This window comes from Camelus bactrianus, chromosome 35, assembly GCF_048773025.1.
Source record: "Camelus bactrianus isolate YW-2024 breed Bactrian camel chromosome 35, ASM4877302v1, whole genome shotgun sequence".
In the NCBI taxonomy this organism is placed as follows: Eukaryota; Metazoa; Chordata; class Mammalia; order Artiodactyla; family Camelidae; genus Camelus; species Camelus bactrianus.
The window spans coordinates 31190893-31214995 of NC_133573.1; the positions used below are offsets into that span (position 1 = coordinate 31190893).

The window sequence follows — 24103 nt, forward strand, 5'->3', positions numbered from 1 at the left end:
ACTGAAGTAACACCTGACAACCTCCCCCCATGCAAAGTCCTTCTGTAGGCGCTGCTCCAGGCACCTGGCCACCCCAGGCCCGGGAGGGAGGCGGACCTCGAGGGGCTTGGCTTGCTCTAGGCCCCGACGTAAGAGGTGGTCCTTCCTAAGGAAGCACGTCTCCCAAAGGCTACGTGTCCGGACCAGACACACACATCTCCCCAGAATCGGGAGACTTCAGGTTTGGTTTGCCTCTACTGGGTTTCCATCACATCGTGGGGCTCACCCACTGAGGATATTATCTCAACTGCAGGACAAGAACCGGACCAGCCCTGCTGAAGTTCCCTCTAAACCGCGGCTGTCGGAGGTGAGATTCAGAATAGCAAGAAATGCAGGACTCACCCGGTCGTCCTCAGGGAGCTCAGCCACTCTCCTCACGTCACACTTGTTCGCTACGACGATCAGAGGCTGCGGCAGGGAAGGAAGACAGAGGAGTCACCACCTCCCCACAGCAGGTCACCAGCTGTGACCCAGCACCATGCTCACCTTGTTGATGAACAGGGGCCTGATGTTCTGGAAGAGCTCCAGCTGCTCCCGCAGCCCGTGCCCGCACTGCTCCGACAGGTCCATCATGTACAGAACTGCGGCACGCAGGTGGGCCAGGGCCGTGATGGCCTGCATCTCGATGGTGTTCCGATCCTCCAGAGGGTGGTCCAGAATCCCCGGCGTGTCCACAACCTGAGGGTCAGACGCGTTACTCCGAAGTACACATCCTCACAGACCTCTGCCCGTTCACAATCCCAGATCTGCCCTAACAAAACTGGCAGAAGAAATGCAGGCTTCCCAACTGACCAGGGTGAATAAACAAAGCAGCCAGGGAAAACTACACGTTCTTTAATAAATACTGGGGGGTCGGGGGGCCTGCAGAGGGTGCTGAGGAACTAACTAGCCAATGACCTTGACAAGGACTCCTCTGTCCATTAGAGGGCATTAACAGAAAAACTGGCATAACCTAGCCAACTCCCCGTGTGTTAGAGTCATCTTCCCATTATGACACGAAATCCAACCATGGAAACAGGCTGCCTTTCTAACTACAGGTCAGACACACCGACAGGACCTTCAAGCACCATGCTCAGCATAATGCAGAACGCAGATTCCACGGTGGGGGTTGGTCGCTCTCCTGATCTCACCCAAGAGACGGGATCAGCCCTCATGCAGCCCCAAGGCTCACATGAGCTTCTTCTCCACGAGGCTGTTCCCGGATGTGACCCGGGAATCCATTTCCCACCCCGAGTCTTCCCTGGGACTCTGAGCGCACTGGGATGGGGACGGGCAACTAGTTCTTGGGAATCACCAAAATCAAACTCAGTGAACAAAGGCAAGACATCTGTTCTAGACGTGTCACGAGCTCTCACCTGCCAACGCAGGTACTTATAGTCCATGTGCCCGACAAACAGAGACTTGGTGGTGAAGGCGTAGGGCTGGACGTCCACGTCCGCTCTCGTCACCTAAAACAAAGCCACAGCTTCCGTCATGCAAGGCCTGCGCTTCACTACCTCTCCAAAGCACAAACGGTCCGACACAGTCAACAGTGACCCGCTGGGACCACCAGCCCAGAACAGGCCAAGAGAGCATGCTCCCGCGTTAACAAAACGTACTTAAATGTCTCAAACCCCTTAGAGACTTGTCGGACATGTACAAAACTCAAAAATAAAATGGTTTCTGTTACAGCAATATAAACCTAGGCTCAGAGCCAATCCTCCCTTCGAGGAAAGGGTGTCTTAAGCCTAGGGCAGTGCCAACTACGGGACGAGCAGGGTGGCCACCTCCAGCCCAGTCAGGTGGTCGGTGCCCGGTTTACCGCTGGGCAGACCAACCTTGTTGATGAAGCTGGACTTGCCGACATTCGGGTACCCACACAGAAGCAGGGTCCTTGTGTTCGGGTCAATAGTCGGCAGACGGGACAGATGCTGACGCACTGTGAGAAGGTGAGGTTAAACATGCTTAATTTTGTGAGAAAAGTCCAGAAACTCAAAGTTTAAGATTTGCTCAACTCAGCTACATACTCCAGCTCCAACACTGAGAACATAAGTGATGGAGAAAATATGAACGAATGGGAAAAGCTTAGCTGCAGAGGCACTGGGCAGGCAGACGAGCATTCCCAAATCAGCTGCACCAAGAACCCCATTCCCAGGCCCTAGCAATACGGCATTTCTATCCCACAGGTCCAGGGTGAGGCCAAAGCCACATGACCCAATGACTCGCATTTAAAAGTGAGATTATGCGGAAAAGCCTTCTCGGAGAGAGTGCGTGTGCCAGCACTTCCCGGCTGGGCGGCAGGCTCCTTCCACGTAAAGCTCAGGGGCCTCGTCTGCATGCACGCTGCTCCAGCAGCAGACAGCACCGGGCCACCCTAATGACCGAACAGAGCTCGGAAGCTCTGTCCAAGCAGCCAGGTGTTACAATCTGGCCCCAACTTATTTGCAAGAGGCTGGGGAAGGGGGATCAAAAGTCAGTCAGTTAAAAACATCTGAAGTGTAAAAGTACATGCACATAAAAAGCAGATAATTGTTTCAATAAAAATCTTCCTGTGTTAACTCAGAAACTGCCCTCCTGAATAAAACTGTAAGGTAACAAAACTGGAGGAGCAGTTTGATGTTCACATACTTTACAAACAAATGTGTTTCAAAAAGACTTAAAAAGTCAATAGGTAAAACTATGGATCACTTCTTTACTTTTATGTGTGTTGGTATTTCCCCATGATTTATAATACATACACCTTACCTACTAAATCTGAAAAACAAGTTTTCTTAATGCTGCTACAAATTTGTAAGCGTTGTAAGTGCTAGTTGCTCTTCCAATATCTGGCCTGTGAGAATTTCTTAGAGGCTGGGCCAGGAAAAATAGTTTGACCCTCTCATCTCCAAATTAAAACAATAAATAAAACACCTCAGAAGTCACTTCTCGACAAGGACCAGGCCCTCGGTGGAACGCACTGGGAACCGCTCTTGCGGATGCACGACAAGTACCTTGTTCCAAGTACTCCAGACTCTGCTTCTGCCTCCGCACGATGGTGCACATGCGCCCAAGGGCGGCGCGCTTCAGCTGCTTGCAGCGGTACAGGGAGTCCCCGTACTTCATGAGCCGCACGTAGTCCTTAGCAACGCTGAGAGAAAGGAGGAGAGACGTGTGAGGCTTCCATCACTTCTAACAGTAACTTAAAAGACATAATGTTAAGAAAATGCCTTACTTGTCCACTAAATTTTTGGCAATATTTATTTGTCCCAGAGCCAGCTTGTAGTGATCCTTGTCATAGAGAATGTTCATCAAATCCGCATAGAATGGATGGATGTCCTATCACGAGAAAAACAAAGCGGTCACCTTGGTACAGCAGTTTTCCACGCCGATGTGCGAATAACACTCGAAGAATAACTTCCCAGGGAAACACATCACACCTTCTCCTCTACTCAAGCCCCCAGTGTCTCTTCCTTGGTCCTCTCCCCTAGATAACAACTGTTCAGTTCACAGAGAAAAAAGGGTTCAGCAGGGAAGCCAAGCCCAGCAGCCCCTCCACCTGCCCATCTGGCCTGTGCAGACCCAGCCAGGGCCCAGATCCACATGAGCACCAAGCCTGTCTGAGCGGGAAACTTAAGAACTGGGCCCCAGAAGTTCTTCCTTGTCCACCTGGCCATGATCATCAACCTGCGAACAGGCTATTACTGCCCCAAAACCTAGAAAAAAGTTTTAAAACTCCCTTGAACCCACAATCCTTCCTTCTCTCTGCTCTCCTTCCCAGCGAAGGTCACGAAGAGAGGTTTCCTCCACAGACCTGTTCCCCTTCCACATCACGGCCAAGGGCAAATCCACTGGTTCCTCCTTCACCAGATACCCTGAAGGTGGCCGCTTCTCAGCCCTGTCATCACCACCAGGGTCTGGTGGCTGCATTCACCCCACAGGCCAGTCCTCCTCTACAAGGTAAGTAACACAAGGCTTGTCCTGAAGGTTCCCCACAAGTCGCCTGGCCCCACCCACGGCCTCCCTGCCCCACCTCCTGGCCCCTCCGTCGCATACCCCTACTCTTCCTCCTGGACCTTCCTGTTCCCTGAGAACATCACTGTTTCTGTGCCCACAGTGCTCTTCTCTGGGTGGCCGCATGCCCACCTCCTCACTTCCTCCAGGTCTCAGCTACAGCCTCCTGCTTGGCCCTCTCCACTTCTTCGTCATCCAACACGCATGTACTCTCATGTTTACTCTCGCAGTCCCCTCACCAGGCGGGACGGGCCTGTCAAACTGCTGCTGCACTCCTAGTGCTGAGGGCAGCACCCAAGACCAAGCAGTCATTTGATGAATGCCAACTTCCTACAACATTCTACTCTAAAACTCTTCTCAGATGATTAACTTCTTTAGTTTGGAAAAAAACAAAAACAAAAACCCAAAAAAGGGGAATAGAATGTTCATAAATTTGAACCTCTAATGTATTCAAAAAGGATACCAAGGATGAAAAAGATAAAACTTCCAGAGAACCACAAAAACCTGGTACTGATTAGCTCAAAATGTTTTGTTTGCTCAGATCAGCTGTTTTCTAGTCTCGCCAGTTTAGGAAACATTCTCACTCCTTTTCCGTCCTCAGGTACTTTCTGAAGTACCTGTACTTCCCCGAGAACTTACACACTCATCCAATAAGTGTCACTGAGCCCCTGTCAAGCCCTGGAAGTCTGTGAAACCGATTTCTATCACGTAAACCAACCTCCCCTCTCTGCCATAACCTGCCTTCAGGGACTACTTCAGGGCAGCAGCAAACTTAAGGCTCTCACACTGTACTGGGGACCCCACATGGGGACCTCACGGGCAATGTCCGCTCCTGCTTCCCTCGGCCAGATACATGGGCAAACTGCACCTCGCAGCAGACTGCAGAGTTCAACAATGGGGGCTCAGGGCTCCCCAGAAGACTTCTTCTTGCCAGTGAAGAAATCACACAGACCACCATTAGCTGATGAAGCAACAAGGTCACAAACACTGGTGCGCCTCAAGCCATGGGCCCCACCTGAGGTCACCAGAAAAGGAGCCTTGGAAGGAGGGAGAGGACGCTCAGACCAGCAGGGGAGCCGCCAGAACCATAACCATGTGAGGGTCTCAGGTTTCACCCTCGGCTGCTTTCAGAGCTCAGGTCAGCCCTGTGAGCCCAGCTGACAAAGAAAGCCCGAGACAAAAGCTTTGGGCTTAGATGGAGTTTGACTGGGAAAACGAAGAATAATAAAGAAACAAAAACCTGTGTTCTGTTCCCACTTTTGCCACTCACTCACTCAGTAAACTCGTGACAAGTCAGTTATTTTCTCTTTCCTTCATTATCTGTCCAACAAGTAGACCAACTGGTTTAACACTGACTGTCTGAAGGTTCATACTGACATAACCATTTATGCCCCCCAGTCACTTACATCCAGTTTGGGAAAATCCATTAGAATCTGTGACAGTCTGTCATGGTAATTCTGCTGAGTAAATTTGACTTTCCTCATATAAAAATGTCTGATGCGATGGATTTGGTAATGTTTATGAATAACTGTTGGAGTCTTTCGTTGAGTCTTCGATAATGTCAGGTCGATAAAGTCCTGAAGTTAAAAAAAATAAAACATAGTTACACCAAAAATATCAACTTTCATCCACTTATTTGAAACCTTCAAAAAATCAATATCTAGTAATACCGTATCTTTTAAATTGCAGACTACAAACACTTTTTTCTGACTAAATCTGCAACGAACAACTTTTTTCTTCATTATGGTTTCTGGCCTTTTAAAAACACTCAGCAAACGGCTGCTAAATAAATGTTATCCCACACTTTCTTGATGTTCTCCTAATTTCCAAACACCTAAAAACCTCTGGAACCTAAGTAGCCAGACAACTCAAGCATAAATCAGAGAAAATATTTAGAAAAGAGAAGCAGTTTGCGTATCTTTGGCTTTGAAAGTACATAAAATAACAGACAAAACTAAAACCCATTACTTACAATTTCCTAAGGACAGAAAAACCCGAGGGGTCCCTAATCTCTGAGGGACCCCCATCGCCAACTTGAAGGTTCTAACGTCTGAGGGAAGGCCCTAACCCCCGAGGAAGCCCTGATGTCTGAAAAAGGACCCCCACCTTCTGGGGGGACCTGGAACCCCTAAAGCGGAGGCCCTCGTCCGACAGAACGCGGCCTAGGAAGGGGGCCTGGCGGGAGAGGCGGACCCATTTCCGCCCAGAGTTACAGACCGGACACCCCTTCCCGCGACCCGGCCGAGAAAACCGAGGGCGGAAGGCCCCCTTGGGGTCGCCTACCTTGGCGGACGGCACCACAGTGATCTTCTTGAAGTTGTAGTGCGCCATGCCGGCGACCAGCCACGAGGGACGGCGGCGCGGACTTCCGCCTAGGGACCGGCGGGTGGGCGGGACTTCCGCCGGCTCCCGTCACTTCCGGGAGCTCCCCAAGTCACTCCACGCACGGCCTCGGCGTCGCACAGCGTCCCCGCCCGGCCGGGGGCGGGGTCTCGGAGCCTGGGTCTGAGGGTGCGCGGGGGCGGCTGCGAGGGTCAGTCCCTGCCGGCTTCGGGAGGAGGGGTTCTGTCAAGCCTGCCTGGAGTCTGTGCGCCCCCGACGGTCACCGGCTCCAGCGCCCCGGGGGCCCAGGGGTCTCGGGGGTCAGAGGGGCTCGGGAGGCCCCGGGGCTCCGGGGAGGCTGGGGCCTGGGGGCCGGCGGGTCTCAGGTCGCGGCCGCTGGCGGGGAGCGCGCGGGCCGGGCGCCGCCGAGAAGGGCGGTGCGCGCGGCTCTGCGCTTCGCGGGCCCACGCCCCGCCGCCTCTCCACTTGAGAGCGCGACGTTGAGGCCGAGTCGTCCGCACAGGACGGACGCGGCTCCCCGCCGGCCTGAGTCCGTCCTCTCGACCCCACTGGGGCCCTGGCCCTGCCTGGCCCGAGCCTTAGGCCTCAGGACCGCTCTCAGTCATCACTTTCCCTTCTCCATCTCCTTTTAAGCCCCCTGTATACTCCGTCACGTCTGTTATTCTGTCTCTTGTAGTGTCTCTGGATCCCTGATCTTGGCTGACTAACCCCGCCGCCTCGCCCTGAGTGGAGCTCGACCGGTGGCCTTTGCCCCTCGCCCTTTGCTCTGCCTCCCCAGAGTCTCACCGAATGCCTCGTGTGGACCATGCTGATGAAACAGACATTTCCAATCAATTGTGCAATGTCCACTGCGAGATTCCAGATGTGCCAAAGGCAGCATTTCTGAACATGACAACCGCTGGTCTCCGTCTCCCTCTAAGGCAGTCCATCCTCACTGCCCTGTGCGGGAGGACAACGCCTCCCACTCGCACGGAGACTCCGCGAGGCCTGCAACCGCCCCCAGCCCAGAGTGGCGCTGACCCGCTGGAGGCGTGACACAGCAGAAGGGACAAGGTGTCCGGGGCAAACGTGAGGTCAAGCCAAAGGAGATGGCCCCAGAGACCTGGGAATTCCCAAGGACAAAGGGCAGGGGAGGAAAAGCCCGCCTAGGACAGGGCTGCAGTCAGCTCTGCTCGGTGCACTGGGAGCGACAGGCGGCGGGTGCAGACGGCCCTCTGGAGTGAGAGGGCATTTGGACACTGACCGCTTCTGCTAATGGTGTGGCCACTCCGTCAGTTACATCCCATGGTAACCTTACGCCCCTGTGACCCGATGTCAAGCGCTGCTCAGAGCACTGGCCCACATGGTGGAGTGGGTGGGGAAACCCCCCCGCACAGCAGGGCACGGAGCTCGCCAGGGTCATGCAGCTAACAGGCAGCGGTTTGAACCCATGGCCTGGCCCAGCCTCTGCTCTTGACCACCAGCCACTCTGCTGCTCAGTTATCTGGGGTCCCCTCAACTTCTCAGATCCCTTTAACAAGTCCTCTCATTCTTACGTGAAAATGTCTCTCAAACTCCCAAAATTCCAATACCAAAAACAATTTTGAATTTTGACTCTCTCGTCTGTTATTAACTGTACTGCCCGTATTTGTGTCATCGGTTAGAGAAGCCCCGGTGTCTCTGTGGCACTTTTACTTCTGGAGGAAGCCTCTGGGATAATTAGGATTCACTCTCATCACTTGCTAAGCCCTGGACAACTCTGCCCACGATCCCTGAGATTCAGAGTCAGGCCCACACCCTCTCTTCCTCAGGGACTGTGTGTTCCCTCAATCTCTCCCACCCCACCTCACTCTTATATAGCCGGTTCCTCTTTTTCTTTAAATACAGTATTTAGTAAATTCAGCCAATCTATTGCTTCAGGCAAGCCACTAGCCTTTCTCTAGCTCTTAACTCTAGGAATAATTGAACAATCACATTTGTGTAGGACTTCAACATTTAAAAAGTGCTTTACTCTTTAGTATTAATAATATTCTCAACAACTTTGTGACGTGGCACTAAACCAAGCTCAGAGGCTTGCTTCTCCCCAAGGACGCTCCAAGTGACGAACAGGACCCACACTCTGCTGCAGGCCAGGGTCTTTGCAGCTGTCCCATAAACACAACCATGTATTGGGCAGTGTGTGGAAAGGACAGAATTTTTTAAATGATAATAAATGAGTGATTTTCTTGGTTTTATGAAGCACAGCTGAAGTCTACTTGTTCAACAGAAGAGGAACCATTCGTTAAAAGAAACTAAGAAGACCCTTGAAGAAGAGAAAGTGCATTAACATTCCTCTGAAATAATCATGTTAGAGGACTTTATAAGTCCTATCAAGGAAAAACTGACAGGTCTTTGATATTTTTACTATTTGCCCACAAATTTTGAATCACATTTGCCTAAGCCACTTAATAAACCCTCATCCTGGTGAAGACCTCTGCACCTTCCAGCTGCGTGAGCTGTGACAAGTGGCAGCCCCTCCGAGCCCTCGTTCCTCTTTCACAAAGTGGAGGGAATAACACGCACCCCATAGGATTGTCCGGGGGGCTAATTAAGATGTGTGCCAAAGTGTAAGGTGTAAAGTAAGATGTACTCATGCAATGACTGTCATTATCACAAGTTTATATGAAAACCTCACTGGGTCGGCACAAGGTCATGATCTGAGGTTGCCATAAAGTGTATCAAATGCTGAATTTCTTATCAGGGATTCTCTGTTCCCACATGTGGCAATAAAAGCATCCCTTTGTCCCGTAGTCATGCAGAACCCGAGTTGTTTGCCAGCTTTCCAGGGATGCGAACTTGCACAAGAAGAGAAGAGATGTAGAAACAGCCCCCCTAGTGTGTGTCTGTGTAACGAGACCCTCGCATAGAGCTACCTGCTTATCAGCGGCTAGGCCACCAGGCCTGTCTGATCGCGCAGGCCCAGAGCTGCCTGCCCGCAGTGCGGTACCAAGCATCACCCTTCTCCCCACTTCAGCTTCCGCCGTGCCCCGCTGAGTGCGGCTTCCTGGGGGCAGGTGTGTGTCCCAGATGCTCGTTCCCAGACACACGCTGGTCTCCTGGGGGAGCGCGGAGGGCAGATCACCAGTTCCTGACCTGACTTTGACAGTGTCGAGGACGTGTCAGCTACCAGAACTCCTCAGAGTTTGAGCCTGATGATGGAGAAAGGGTAGCCTTGGCCGTGGTGACGGACCTCTCGAGGGCGCCCTGTGGTGCGTCTGCTGAATTCTTACTGTCAGGGCTCTCACGGCAAAAGGGCTTCTTTTTCAGACTCTCTACTTTGTGGAGTTGGTCCCCTGTGCTTTACTTTCTTGTTGCTGTAATTCTGATTGATGAAAAGTACCTCTTGCAGCAGAGTCTGCGCCAGGGAAATGTGACCAAATTTCTTGACTAAAGGGAGCCTTTGTGCAGGGATTAGCCACTTAGCCATGGGTAGCCTGCGATACTAGAAGGTGTTAGGACCAGTGCGTCCAGGCAGTCCTTGCCCTGCTCCCCGAAACTGTGTCCTGGCCGCCTTGTTCAGCACGAACACGAGCTGCTCGGGGCTGCGCTCTGGGTGCTCCCTTTGTCTGTCTTACTTCCCCAGGAGGTGGCCCCTCTGACGGCAGGGCTGTGTCTGGTCCTTCTGACGGTCTCCCAGCAAGCAGCGCTGCGCTGAGCATTCAACAACGACTGTGGGACTCAGCTGATTGAAAGCTGGCGCAGTTTGGGCTATGACATTTGAACTCTGGCTTCTGTGCTAAGCAGGCAGTCCCACTGCTTTCACAGCTCCAGCCAAGGCACGGGGAGGGAGCTTGTCCCCTGGGGTGACCAGAGACACAGAGGGCCTCAGGCTCTGAGGCTGCACCCCCAGATCCTGAGAGGCAAATTTCTCCCCCAAGAAGCTTGCAGGCAGCAAACCTACTGCTGACCCGGCGGTCCGTGCTGAAGTGAGACCTGCTGCCCATGGAGCAGGCTCAAGGGGCACACACCTCACAGCCAAGTCCACCCCCTGCCTCTCGACCCCCAGTCTCCTGACCCTCAGCCTCCTGACCCTCTGACTCCTGACCCTTGGCCTCCTGGCACGAGTCAATGGTGCCTTGACGCTGGACCAGGGGACAGAAGCCAGTCCACACAACAGAGGCCTGCGTGTGTGTGTGTGTTTCAGTTGATGAAGTGATTGGTTAGGACGAGAACTCACTGAAAGGTGAAGAGACGAAAGATTTACTCATTGTGGTTGTTCTTGTCCGACACTGGAAACTGAGGAGAAGAGGAATCTCACTTTAACGACATTACTTGGTGTCTTAGCTTGGGCTGCTGTTAACAAAATACCACGGACAGAGTAGCTTCAACAGCAGACCCACTTCTCACAGTCCGGAGGCGGGGAGTCCACGAGCCAGGTGCCGGTACGTGGCGTTTCTGCTGAGGCCCTTTGCCTGTTCGTGGAGGGCGCCTCCTTGCTGTGTCTCACGTGGTGGAGAGAGGAATGCTGGTGTCTCTTCCTCCTCCTGGGAGGGCACTAACCCATCCCAGCGGCTCCACCGTCATGCCCTCAGCTAATCCTAATCGTCTCCCAAGGGCCCCTCTCCCAATACCCTGACATTGGGGGTGGGGGCTTCAACATATGAATCTGGGGGGCAGGACACAAACATTAGGTCCATAGCACTTAGCAAGTGGATCTTGTTAATGCAGCCACTGAGTATACACAGTGCCCACCAGCCCGCCAGCCTGCAGCCGATTCTGTGGGTCTCAGTGCATCTGAAGTGCAGCCACGGGACAGGTGTCAGCCTCACAGAGGAGTGAGTCAGCAGGGACATGCCCCCTCCCATGGAGGGCAGTGAGAGCACTGCCCTCAAAAGCAGCAGCCTGACATGCTCCTCAGAGCTCCATGAGGGTTTAAGAGTGTGGGCAGGTCAAATTACGTTATCAGGCAAAGAAGCCAGCACCCACGGTGCCAGGCCTCTGGGCAAACTTCTCATGGGCAGTGTTCTGCCCACTCTGAAGTCCAAAGACCTGGTCTCTGGGGTCATGGACTGTGGCTCCACACTCTGGACCGCCCACTTCGTCGTCCATTCACCTACACACCCAGCGCGGGTGGCACGTCTGTGAGTGTGCAACCAAGTCACTCTTATAGCCACTGCTGGTGAATCGAGGGTGGGCTAAGTCCTTAACTGCTTCACCACAGACCAAGATAAACGCAAAGCAGTTTTCAAATGTCATTAATACAGCTTTGCTGAATGCAGATTAATACAGAAACTGTCTAATACACTTCAACCTTAAAAAAATGAAACAATCAGCCTTGAGAACTGAGTCAGCAGGCTAGTAATGGGTTGCTTCAGTCCTGACCCCAGTCTCTTGGCCAGCCGGGCTTGTGTTAGGAGAGGCCTGTTTAAGAGGGTCCATGACTGGACTCTGCTAACCATAGGCAACCTCTGCTGGCCCACTCGGGAGCCACCACGGACGTCTTGTCCAAAGGGGACTAGCCGGGGGCGTTGCCCGCTGACCTGGTGAACCCGCTGGACTGTTCCGACGTCAGCCCACAGTCCAGCCTTCATCAGTACTGGCTGAATGAGTAAATGTGCTCGGCTACATTATACGACAATGTATTTGTACCATGCACTGTTTTAACTGCTTCACAAATGGTAATAGTTTGATTCTCTATGTGTGGGTACCATCGTAACCCCGTTTTACAAAAGGGAAAATTGAGGCACAGAGCACCTAAGTAAGCTGCCTATGCTCACACAACTCATCAGAACTCCGAGCTGGAATTCAGACCCGACTGCCTAACTGCAAAGTCCATCCCTATGGACAGAAGGACTATGAATGAACAGGAATGATGGGTCTTCCTGGAGCCAGCCTAAGCCAACCCACTCCCTGAGGTCCTGACACCCCTGTCACTGACTCTCGGGTGGCCAGACAGAAGCTTCCCTAAGGGAGGACATCCTTGGCTGTGGACGGGCTGGGGTCTTGGGCAAGCAGCCCCCAGATGACTGGCAGCCACCTGGGCATGGGCTCAGCGGCATGCAGCTTCTCACTGAAGTGCACAGGCCTCACCCAACGGAGGTCCCTCGGACCCAGGATCCACTTCAGCTTGTTAAAACCAAACTCAGCGGAGTACTGAAAACCCCCCGGGCAGACAAAACCAGTTTGGCCACACAAGCAAAGCGTAATTTAGCTTATTTTGTGAGACTAACTTGACCCGGGTCACTTCTTGTCTCAAGCTAAACTTAACCTGTTTCCTGAGCTTGGTTTGAGGTCACCATTGACCAGGTTTCTGCCCTTTAAGGAAACTCTAATATCATAACCCACCCTGGGGAGCATGAACAGTCCCGCCTTCTCGCTGGATGAGCTGCTCTGTAACAAGACGCCCCTGAGCTCCTCCCGTGTGTGGTGTGAGCGCCCGCTTGTCAGCTGTCCTCTTGGTGGGGCACAACGTATGTTCACCAGCCACCGCTTTGGTGACTCGCTGGTTCCTCTTCTGCTGTTTCTGAGCTTTCGACGAGGGAACTGCATCCCTGATCACAGTATACGCACACCCACTGCGCCCCTGGCTTGAGCTGCACTCCAGGAGAGTCGGGAAGTGGGAGGGAGAACCCGGGCAGCGGGACAGAGCAGGCGATCTCAAGTGACGTGAAGTCCTCGCTGCAGACCTGCTCCGGGGTGGGCTGAGGGGCAGCTCAGGGAGACATGCACGAAGGGACGAAGAGGACTCCAGGAGGTCGCAGCTGACGTCGGAAACCCTGAAAGCAGCCAGGAGCTCCCAGCTGACGAGGGGTCAAGCCTACTGTCTCTGGAGCCCCAGTTTGAAATCTCTGATAATGCAGATGTTGCCTTTCCTCTCCCAGAGCCCACCTCTGTCTCTGTCCTCAGGGAAAGGTGCTAGGTGGCCGTGGAAGCCCGACTCTCAGCAGGAATCTGCCTTTGGGCTTCCGAACATGTACCCACTCCCAGTTAAAGCCCTCCATTCTAGTGGCTCGTTAAAAACCACATTTTCCAATAGAATCAGAACTAAAGTACAATTGCTTAAAAACAGCAATTTTGATAGATTTTTAAAAAAACAGTTAATAGACACATTTTGATATTTTTGACAGGTAAATACTTTGTAAAGATGTGAATCAAATAATTATCTCTAAATCCTGGTGTTAACTATGACTTTCTTCTGGAAGTTTATGTAAATCTGTTTTTCCTTTGAGAGTAAATGGTTCTTCTGAATGACTCTGGAAAACTCCTGTATCTTATTTTTAACACTTACCAAGCTATTGGCTACCTGTCCTCCCAAAACTACCAAACAGGAAATAAGAATTTAATCTAGAAGATGGGGCCAAGCCTCTTTTATGGTCTCAAGCAAGGAATTATTAGGCTGTTGAGGGAGAAGTGGAGGGGGGAGGGGGCGGGAGGGAGAGTGAGGATGGAGAAGTGGGAGGTACACCCTGGACCCCACGCTCAGGGCTGGGACCCCCCCACCCCGGCCGCACTGGCCTGGCCTCAGGAAGTGTGAGCCTCTGTTCAGTTTTTCTTGCCCAACACTCCGGCTCCTGCCCAGGGTTGGCATTTGGCCTCAACCCTCCGCCTACTGGGCTGGAGTCCTGAGATCCGCCTGGCTCCACCCTTGCTCCCAGGGGTCTGGAGTCGGGCTGGTTCTGAGCGGGGAGGAAACGGATTTGCCAGGAACACACTTGGCTGCTCTGGCGTCTTTCCTGTGCCGCTGATGTTCTGCTGTGTTCTTACTGGGCACCGGGGTGACCTCTGGATCTTTGGGCCTAGGACCCATTTACCATGTCAGTGTGGTGACAGCTCTCCTGGTGTCTGCAAGAGCAAGATTTGTGGCGGAGGCACAGGGGTCTAAGGATGGACTCCAACGATGCCATGGTGCAGGAAGGACGGGAAGGAAAGGCTATGACTGAGCACTAGGTGCACCCAGCACTTTGCTAAATGTTTTTCTGACCTCCGCCAACTGAATCTCCACAAAATCCTGTGAAACAAGTTGTATTCCTATTTAACAGGTGAAACTGGGATTCACAGAGGCGAAGCAACTCAAGAAAGTGGCAAGCTGAGATTTAAACCCAGGCCGACAGACGCCGGAGCCCGTTTGCACTGGTAATGGCACGATGCTGCACTCTGCCCTTTATGCGGCCTCCTGTCCTGCCAGGCAGTGCACACGCGCTGACTTCATGTCTCTCCTTCAGTCCTCACATCAATCCTATAATTATGCCTTTCCACCAACTGGGGAATTGAGGCACAAAGAGGTTAAGTGACTTGCCTGGGGTCCCTCAGCTACAGGCGCCAGAGCAAGAATTTGAACCCAGCAGAGCCAACTCCAGAGTAACCCAGCACGTCCATCACATCATTTAATTTTCTTACCTACATATGCATAGCCGGTCCCATTCTAAAAGGAACTTGAGGAAAGTTACAGAAGACATGCTCTACCATAAAATGAGCCATGTATGAAATACTGAAAAACCAGGACAAGGTAAAGAAAAGCAAAGCTGGCCAGAGAAGAGTTAGCCCGGAAGTGTGTGCTGAGAGGCCTCCGTGACCAGCCACACGCGGTCCTGCAGGCGAGAGCGGTGCCTGGTGAGCGGGCGCAGCTCCGAGGCGACGCTGCTCTGCCCTTTGAAGTCTGAAAAATCGCTAAACCACCCAGGTGCTGCCGAGCCTCCAGGACGAAGACCAGAGGACGCTGAGGGTGAGAATGCTTTTCTGGATGCCACACCCCACAGACTCTCGACCAGGCGAGAAGCAGGTAGCTTCTCCCCTGGACTCAAACCACTTCCTCAAGTCTGGGAAGTAGCAGTGACTTCAAAGGGGGCGTCCCATTAAGCCTCCTTTCTCCAGCAAGAAGTGGGGGCAGGTGGCTTCTTGCGCTGCCCCTGGATTTGGCCAAATTTCCAATGTTTCCACAGTGACCCGGTTGGCTCGGTGCCTGGCAGTGGGACCAACTCCATCATGTAGCAGACAAGACGTGTACCGAGAGTGCATGTGGCCTTTGGTCGCTGGAAGGCTGGCACCTAAGTCTGAGCGAGCCACGGGAAGGACACATACCTTGACGTCAGCCCAAATCAACCAGACCGTCGTGCCCCTGGGACCACCGCCTCACCCCAGCCCCTCTACCCCAATGCCAACTCCTGTATCACATCTGAGCCCAAAGCACCTCAGGGGCCACGCCTGGGTGGTGGGCCTCCTCCAGCTGCAAGAGGGGCTGGGGAGGAGGGTTCCCGGACCTTGGCTCTAGAGCAGGAGGCAGGCTCCACCCCCACCAGCACCCGCATCGCTGTTCTGTACTCATTCTCCAAGTCGAGATCGGCTCAGCGCTGCCTGGAGCAGGCCCCTCTGTCCATTCTCCCTCCTCTCACATTCACCTCTGGAGGGAGGTGAGTCTCAGCAGAGAACTGACCTAATGCCTGTCTGCATGTAATGTAAACATGCCTGTAACAGGTGGACATAATTTCCACAGGTGCTGCCGTGCAGACTTGAGGGGGACCCCATGAGTCTCTAAGTAGATGTTACGTAACAGAAGTGTGTCTGCTCCACATCCTCCCTTCCAGTCGTGCCTCCAGTGTGAATGGCGAGTGTTTCTGTCATCAAGGGGCACTGACTTTTGTCAAATGTTTTCCCTGCATCAACCGAGATGATCATGAAGGCTTTTTTCCTTCATTATATTAACGTGATATTACACTGATTAATTTTTGTATGTTGAACCATTCTTGCACTCTAGGAATAAGTGCCTCTCAGTAATGGTGTGTGATCTCTCTAGTAAGTTGCTGAACACAGTATGCTAGCACTTAGCTGAGGGTTTTTGCATGAATATTCGTAAGAGATATTGGTCTATAGTTTCCTTTCTTGTAGTGCCTTTATCTGACCTTGGTACCAGGGTAATTTGATAATGTGAATTTTTAAATCCTAGCCTTTTAAAAAACATTCCAAGGATGGGGTGAATATACCTTTCTACATAATTAAATTTGGCATACTCTGGAAAATGCAATCACCTATTCACATGTATTTATTAAGGAACAGTGTTTCTCATCTCTAGTTTTGTAACACCTAGAGATGCCACTCCAGTTATTTCAAGGGGTATCAACATAGCCTCCAAAAACTTGAAAACAAAGTTATATTTAATTCAGCTTACTTACAATAAATCCCTTATTGGGGTGAAATATTGCCAAAATTATAAGGATAGGTATCAAATTTTCCTATTGATACTTATTGCTTTCCCTCAAACATATCTTTTCATGGTTTTTAAGAACCATGTCATAATTGTGACACTGAAATCCAAACGTGAATACTTCGTTTACTTCACCAACCACTGTGGTAATTCTAATGATCATCATATGCATCATTAGTTTATCACAGTCTACCTTAAATTCACGTTACAAACTTGACATTCAGTGTAAGCAATTCACAGCAGTGTAACATCCATTTAGCTCTTAGCACATTGTATTACTGTGTTTTAATTCTACACGTGTCATAAATTCCACAATACATCATCACCACCACCATCCGCCATTATTACTGTTGCTATAAGCAGACAGACTTCAAAGAAATTATGAAAAAATTATCTTTTACACTGACCGATTGTCAGCCGAGGGAGGCTGGAGAGGGGTCCGAGGAGGTGAGCTGCCCCAACTGGAAGGAGGCGCGGGAGCCGACATGGAGCGAAACAGCACTTCATTCTAGTACAACAAGGTGGCCCGCCCCCGGCATGGCGCACCTGTCCTTTCTATACATTCTGCCCGCACGTGCGTATTGTTCATAATGCTTACTCATGCTACTAGCACACGCGTACACTTACTTCTTACCTCAAACACATGCAAGTTATCGTGACCTGTGGCCTGGGTCCCACGGCCTACTCACTTGAGGCTGCCGACACCTATGCGTTGAACTTCTGGTCCCCCTCATTCCTTCTTGTAGACCTAGATTTCCATCTTGGGTGACTTCACTCAAGCTTTAAGAACTCTTAGCGCTTCTTGTAGTGCAGGTCCTTTGGCGCCAGATTCTCTGAGCTTTCTTTTACTTCTGAAATGACGTCACTTTCCCTTCCTTTTGAAGAATATTTTCACCGGGTGTAAATTTAGGCTGTTAGGGGTTTTGTTAGTAAGTAGTTTTAGAACTTAAAAGATGCCGGTACGTTGTCTTCTGGCTTTCACTGTTTTTGATGAGAAGTCAGCTATCGCCTTACAGTTGTCACCCAGATGCAGTGGGACTTTCTCTCTAGCTACACTTAAGATTTACTCTCTATCTCTGGTTTCGTCATCTATCGTATGCCTGTGAGTGGTTTCTTTGTGTTTATTCCAACTGGGATTAACAGAGTTTCTTGGATTTGAGTTTGTGTCTTCCACTGGTTACAGGAAACTGTGGCCATTATCTCTTAAAATTTATTATTTTTTTCTTCCAGTTTTATTGAGATACAACTGACTTCCAGCACTGTGTAAGTTTAAGGTGTACAGCATAATGATTTGATTACTCTTCAAGTTTAAGAGCCATCTCTGTATTTTATTCTCTCTCTTTATTTTGCCCCATTCCTGTTCTCCTCTCTTTCTAGAGCTCCACTAACAAGTATTTTTAACCGCTTTATTATTCCACATATCTTGTATATTCCTTTATGTTTTCATTCTCTTCTGTGTTTAATTTGGATACTTTCTACTGAAGTGTCTTCAAATTAACTGATCCTTTATCTTCTGTGTTCATTATGCTGTTACGTCTATCGAATTTTTCATTTCAGATGGTGCATTTTTTCACTTCTAGAATTCTCATTTCGTTCCTTTGTTATGGTCCCCAAGTCTCTGGTGAGAATTTCCATCTGCTCACCAATTCTATCCATCTTTCCATTTAAATTGTTTTCATATTTATAACAGTTGTTTTAAAGTCTTCATCCGCTAATCCCAACATGCGGGCCATTTGTTGACCTGCTTCTATTGGTTCTCCTCTTGACTACGGCTCACATTTCTTGGCACTTCTAGTGGCTTTGCACCGCATACTTGACGCTGTGAATGACACACTGCAGAGACTCTGGACTGTGTTACCTTTGGCTACAAAGAATGGACATCTACTTGTTTGTTTTCCTGGCAGGCAGTTAAATCACTGGCAGATTACCTTGATCCTGCGGAGGTCAGTTTTAATCCTTGTTAGACAGGTCTGCTTTGGTTTTCTTCTTTGCTCTGGAGTAGACCCTTTCGTATGGTTTCCATTTTTAATTTTTAATAAATTATGATGTTTTGACATCTTTAAAACCTTCTTGGCTGGGCAGAGACTGCCTCTCCCAGGACTAGCCAATTCTTAAAGATGCCAAGAGGCTCAGCCTGAAACATGTCTTTGATCTGCAAACAGACCAGTCCAGAGCCAGACCTCCTCTCTCCGGGCCCTGCACTCCTGGAGGCAATATTCCTCTGCCCCCATCGTATCAGAGCCAGGGACCACCCTACTGCTGAGTCTGCAGAATTAGTCCAGCCATGCAGTCCTCAGCTGTTTACTCTGTTCTGTGTGGCCTCCTCCTCCCACAGAAACCCTAGTACAGGTCCTGGCCTCGGCTTCTCCCTCACCCCTGGCCACCCTGGTGTCTTCCCCACGTGGCATGCCATGCCTCCCACTTCTAGGGCAATGAGCACAATGAATCTTGCTCTGTCCTGAGCTTCTCCCGCATCTTACGTTTTGACCACACCTGACTGACCATCACGAAAAGGACACCCTTAGTCCTGGAATGTGACCAGTATCCCAAAGGGTATTCCTTCCAGAAGTCATGGTGTTGACTGAGCTCTTCCAGTTTGATGGCTCTGCACCGTGTCTCCTGCACTGGGCAGCCCAGTGCCCCTCAGCCCTTCAGCTTTCCAGCTGATTTCCGGGGTGTGGGGGCTGTCCTTGGAGTCTCACCCACACATGTGAGTTAAGAGCCACCAAGATTGTGAAACATGTTTCTACACAAACTCAGGAGATGCCCTTTCTGTGCAACCCTCCCTTGTGGGGTTTTGTCTTCAGTTTCCAGAAACCCTGACAGCTTCAACCTCCAAATTCTGTCTCTCCATCTCAGTAAAACTGCTGCTCCTGGCTTCAACTCTGTTCTTACGTGCCCTGAGCGAACTGACAAGTGCCCTCAGGAAAAAGGTCAGAAAGATGTGACAGAACTATGTGCACTAGGTTGCTTCCCTTATTCCAAGGACTGTGTCCTTCCAGTTTCTGTCTGCTTCTGTTTGATCTCTGGTATCTTCAAACTACTGTTTTTAATATTTAACAGTTTATGATTGTTATTAGCAGGAGACTTAGTCCAAAAACAACAACTGTACCACGGCCTAAAACAGATTTTCCAAATGCTTTCCCAGAGCGCAGGTGTGGAATCTATGGCATCAAGATCAGACATTGTTAAACTGAGAAAAAGTACTTTCCCAACTGTTGCTACAGAGTAATTCTGGTCACCTCTGCATCCGCGTGTCATCACATCCTATAGTTAGAGACGCATTCTATACCTAAAGGACAATAGATTAGAGTCATTTCTTCCTCGTTTATGTCTTCTCTTTCCCTGTGTCTAATATCTGTGACATTATATAGAACTTGCTAATAATTCACTCAAGAGTGACAAAAATGACTTTTTTAAATATTTTTTATTGAATTATAGTCAGTTTACAATGTTGTATCAATTTAAAAATAACTTTTATAAGCTTGTTAAAAATAGAAAAGAAAAGATACTTTTCTATGTTTTGATATTTGAACCAAAAATTGAACTAATGGAATTCTTGAAGTTTTCAATAAAATAAAAAATAATTAAAATTAAAGAAAAAATTTTTGTTTCAAATGATAGTTGGGCTTGAATAACTGCCAAAGAACCGGGCACGAACACTGTGCGGGCCGCTCAGTGCACATGTGTGTGAGCGTGTGTGCGGGTGCACTGATGCCACTTCACTTGGTTTTGCAGACACTGACGACTTCATCTGACACATGCAGAGCGATTCGCGGAGGACAGGCAAGCCACGCCCAACACTCGGAGCGCGAAGACATCCTGTGATAAGCCTGTCAGCGCGGCCTGGAAGTGACGCCTGACGGCTCCGCTCCTTCTGCTCAGTCTCGGGCTTTCCCTTCCTTTGTCCCAGTTCTTCCTGCTGAGCTTCCAGCTTTTACTGCGAATTTCTTCTCTCTTGATTCACAGTATAGTCTTATAGTCACCATAAAAAAGAAAGGAAAACACATTCCCCAGGCGTCAAGGAAGAAACAGATACACCCCAGCCTTGAGAACAAGCAGAGCTGACACAGCTGTCTTTTCCATCCGTGAAAGGGGTTCAGCTGCAGGTTCTAGGAGCCAGAGCGACATCAACACTTCAGTGTCACTCAGTGCAAGTGTCAGGATACAGAAGTCCCTGTCACTGCTTTCAAAGGACACCTGTGTAAATATTTACCAGCTCCTTAGACACACCTCAGACTCTCAGTCCTTCCCCCATGTTTGAGCCAGGGGTCTGAATGATTCATAGACCTGCAGAACTCCAGGTGGGTAAGGGGAGGCAGAGATCACTTAATCCCAGCTGCACCACCCCTCCCGAGATTTTCATTTAAGACACGCAGCTGAACAGGCATCAAGACCAGGTCTCCACTTGCGAGCAGAGCGTGCCGTTTCTCCAGTCAGTCCATCCTATTGCCAGGCAGCGTCAATGGCTATAAATCTCTTTCTTGCATTAACCTAAATCCTCCTTGCAGAAACTTCTTTTCATTGGTCCTTGCTCTGCCAATGTAGGTATCTAACTGGTAAACACAAATATGCAAGACACTGTAATTTCTTTAAGTCAGCTTGCATCCACATCTGAACCTCCTCCTGGCAGTGCTGTGGCAGCATTTAACGCCAGACGCTATCCAACAGAAGGTCCCAGGGGTAATGCAGAACCCAACGTTCAGGACGTTCCTGCCATCACCACTGCGCGTGGTCCCGTACTTTCCAGGCCCTGTGTGGGGCTGATGTGGGCGGTGCAGCTCCCGACACGCTGCTCAGTGTCCCTGAGGTCCCCCACCTTCTTGGAAATGCAATCAGGTGCCTCTCTTGTGGGGCAAGTCACCCACTCCCACTCCCTTCCTCTCAGAATCCTGCTTTTTCTCCCAAGTCTCAGAAGGGCCACTCCTTTCCCTACCCTACCACTGAAACCTGCGTCTAATTTCTTCCACACTTGTATCACATTTGAGAAGAGTGTTGTCATCAAGTTCCCTGCAAACACCCCAGAAGTTCAGTTTGAACACTTGGCTGAAACGGGGTGTGGGTGGCAGGGAAGACAAATAAGGAAGGTAAACATGAGAAGATCAAATGCAAGTGGTAACTGCCACACCTAGTGAGGCTGAATCATTTTCTTAATTTCCTTCTAAATATTTGAAAATATCCTTCGTGTTTGCCTAGAATCCTACCCAGTTGAGAAACTATTCTTGTTTCCTTCAATTATTCCCTGCAAAACAGTTTCCAGGTTTTTTATCCCTATCTCAACCTGCTGCTATTTACTCAAGCCTTTCTCAAAGTATGGTGCCAAGACCCCGCGGCCAGACGAGGTCTGAGCCGGGCAGGGCACGGAGATCCCAGGGATCCCTGCTCTGGGCACTAGGGTAACGCCAGTGTCCTCCCCAGGCATGCCACCCGATGGCCCCTCTGAACACGCCATCAAGACAGACCCACCGCGCGGTCTCTTGCAGCGCTCTCTCCAGAGTGTGCCTGCTGACTTAGAACGGCCACGCTGCAAGGGCTCACTTCCACTGCCACCACGGTTTCTGAGAGAAGATGCCATTTTCCCCAGCTGTTTCCATCACTGCAGTTCATTAGCCAAGTGCTTCTTTGTGGTTTGAAGGAACTTCAGCTTTCCGAGACCATCAACAAAGCAAGTGAAATTGTCAGATGCTGGGCTTTTAGGAGAATCAGATTGAAAAGCAGCTGTCTAGGAAGTTATAGTCTCCACCCTTGGTGACCAGTCTTTACGTTCTTCTGATTAGAGAAGCCTCATTAAAATCTTTCTGCATCTAGAGTAGAATGCCCCCATGGAGCAAAACCCTGTCCACTTAGGCTAATTGGAGGAAAGGCCAGTGGGATTAGTGAAAAGTCAAATACATTTAGTCACCAAAAATATGTGATCAAGGGTTGCTAAGTAGGAAGAAATTTCTTTGGAATCTGTCTCCAAGAACCCCTTTAATTATTACACAAATTGTCTGAATGCTACGTCTGTGACCTCCATTTGTTCTCAAGTAGCCTTACTTGGTTTAAAGAGCCTTTTATGAGCTCAGGGGATAAATACTACAGCTTGAGCCCAGAGTGATTTTTGCAAATTACCAGGCTCCAACTTAATGAGGTTTTTATGCCAAAGGATGATAGGGTCTTGGAAACAGAGAATCTCAGTGATTTCTATCCATTGCTAAAAGTCCCTGATTAAATATTTCTCCTGAGCAAGGGCTATGCAGTAGAATACAGGACAAGGTTGTCTGCCGGGGGTGAGGGTGGGGGAAAGCTCCGTGGTTAGGGGAAGACACAGAAGGCTGAACAGGCGTCATGGAGCATGGGGAGAGCACGGGCAGTAGGGTGGGGCCGAGTGGACCCTCGGCTCTGGGCTTCTGGTCTCCAAGGCCACCAGCCCCCAAAAGCACACGTGCAGCAGCCCTGGAGGAGGACAGGGAGGGCAGGGTGGGGTTGGGCCTGGGCTGAGACCTTTCCGACAGTGGAGATACGGCGATGAGGCCAGGGGAGCAGCGGCCCCGTGAGAAGAGCTGAGACGGTGTGGCTTCCTGACGGCTTCAGGAGAGGGGGAGTATGTTCACTTCCCATTGCTGCACAGCAGTTCACTACAAACTTGGTGTGAGAGCAAAACCCATTCACCACCTCGGCTCTGAGCATAGCTTAGCTGGGTCCTCTTTCAGGGTTCCACAAGGCTGCAGTCAAGTTGTCAGCAAAGCTGGCCGCCTCCTTTGGGGCTGGGGCCTTCTTTTGAGTTCATTCTGGTTGCTGGTGGAATTCAGTTCCTTGCAGTTGTATGACTGACGTCGCTGGGTTTGCTGGCTATTGATTGGTGGAACAGTCTCGGCTCCTTGAAGCCACCTCTGTCCACAGGCAGGCACCCCTCAACACAGGTGCTTGCTGTCTTCCTCTGAGGCCAGCCAAAACAAACAAACAAACAAACAAACAAAAACCTTTGCTTTCAAAGAGCTTGCCTGATTAGGTCAGGCCCACCCAAGATAATCTTTCTTTGGAGTAACTCAAAGTCAGCTTACTTGGAACATTGATCATACCTATAAAATCCCTCTTACCATATGATGTGGCGTATGTATAAGAGTGACAGCACATCATCTGCACAGATTCCACCCACGTTCAGGGGGAAGGGGTTATACAGGAGGGGGGTCATTGGGTAAAGTCAGCTGTGTCCAGAAGAAGCCCAGATTTGCATCGCAGGCCCTGACCTCTCCACTGGGCTCCTTCATGGGCTGAACTGTGTCTCCCCAAATTTGTAGGTTGACGCCCAAACCTCCAACATGACTGTATTTGGAAATGTGGCTTCTAAGGAGGTAATTAAGTTTAAACGAGGTCATAAGAGTGGGGCCACAATCTGATAGTGCTGGTGTCCGTATAACAAGAGGAAGGGCCAGTGGAGACTTCCCTCTGTCTCCACACGCACAAAGGAAGCACCATGTGAAGACCAGAAAGAAGGTCCCGTCTATGAGCCAGGAAGGGAGGCTCTCCCGCACCCAGCCTCCAGAACTGGGAGAGAGTAAATGCTGCTGTTTAAGGCCCCAGCCAAGGTGGCCCGTCACGGCAGCCTGAGCAGAC

General features: G+C 50.5%; 1 protein-coding gene and 1 long non-coding RNA gene across 3 annotated transcripts in view; one reads left to right on the top strand and one right to left on the bottom strand.

Moving 5' to 3' along the window:
• GTPBP4 (GTP binding protein 4) overlaps positions 1-24103 on the bottom strand; it is a 62607-nt gene that overhangs the window by 9752 nt on the left and 28752 nt on the right. The window contains exons 1-8 of one of the 2 annotated variants that reach the window (XM_010962095.3): positions 6292-6463; positions 5415-5585; positions 3230-3333; positions 3009-3145; positions 1857-1957; positions 1395-1487; positions 526-717; positions 382-447 (exon numbers count right to left, since the gene is read on the bottom strand). In XM_010962095.3, the coding sequence (XP_010960397.1) occupies positions 382-447; positions 526-717; positions 1395-1487; positions 1857-1957; positions 3009-3145; positions 3230-3333; positions 5415-5585; positions 6292-6339 (912 nt within the window). In that variant the 5' untranslated portion in view covers positions 6340-6463. Of the gene's footprint in view, positions 1-381; positions 448-525; positions 718-1394; positions 1488-1856; positions 1958-3008; positions 3146-3229; positions 3334-5414; positions 5586-6291; positions 6464-24103 lie in introns of those variants that run through there. The other variant, XM_045522385.2, reaches the window with a different exon arrangement.
• Positions 6413-7944, top strand: LOC141576050 (uncharacterized). Its single transcript, XR_012504278.1, has 2 exons — positions 6413-6541; positions 7028-7944. It is a non-coding gene; the product is annotated as an uncharacterized LOC141576050 (long non-coding RNA).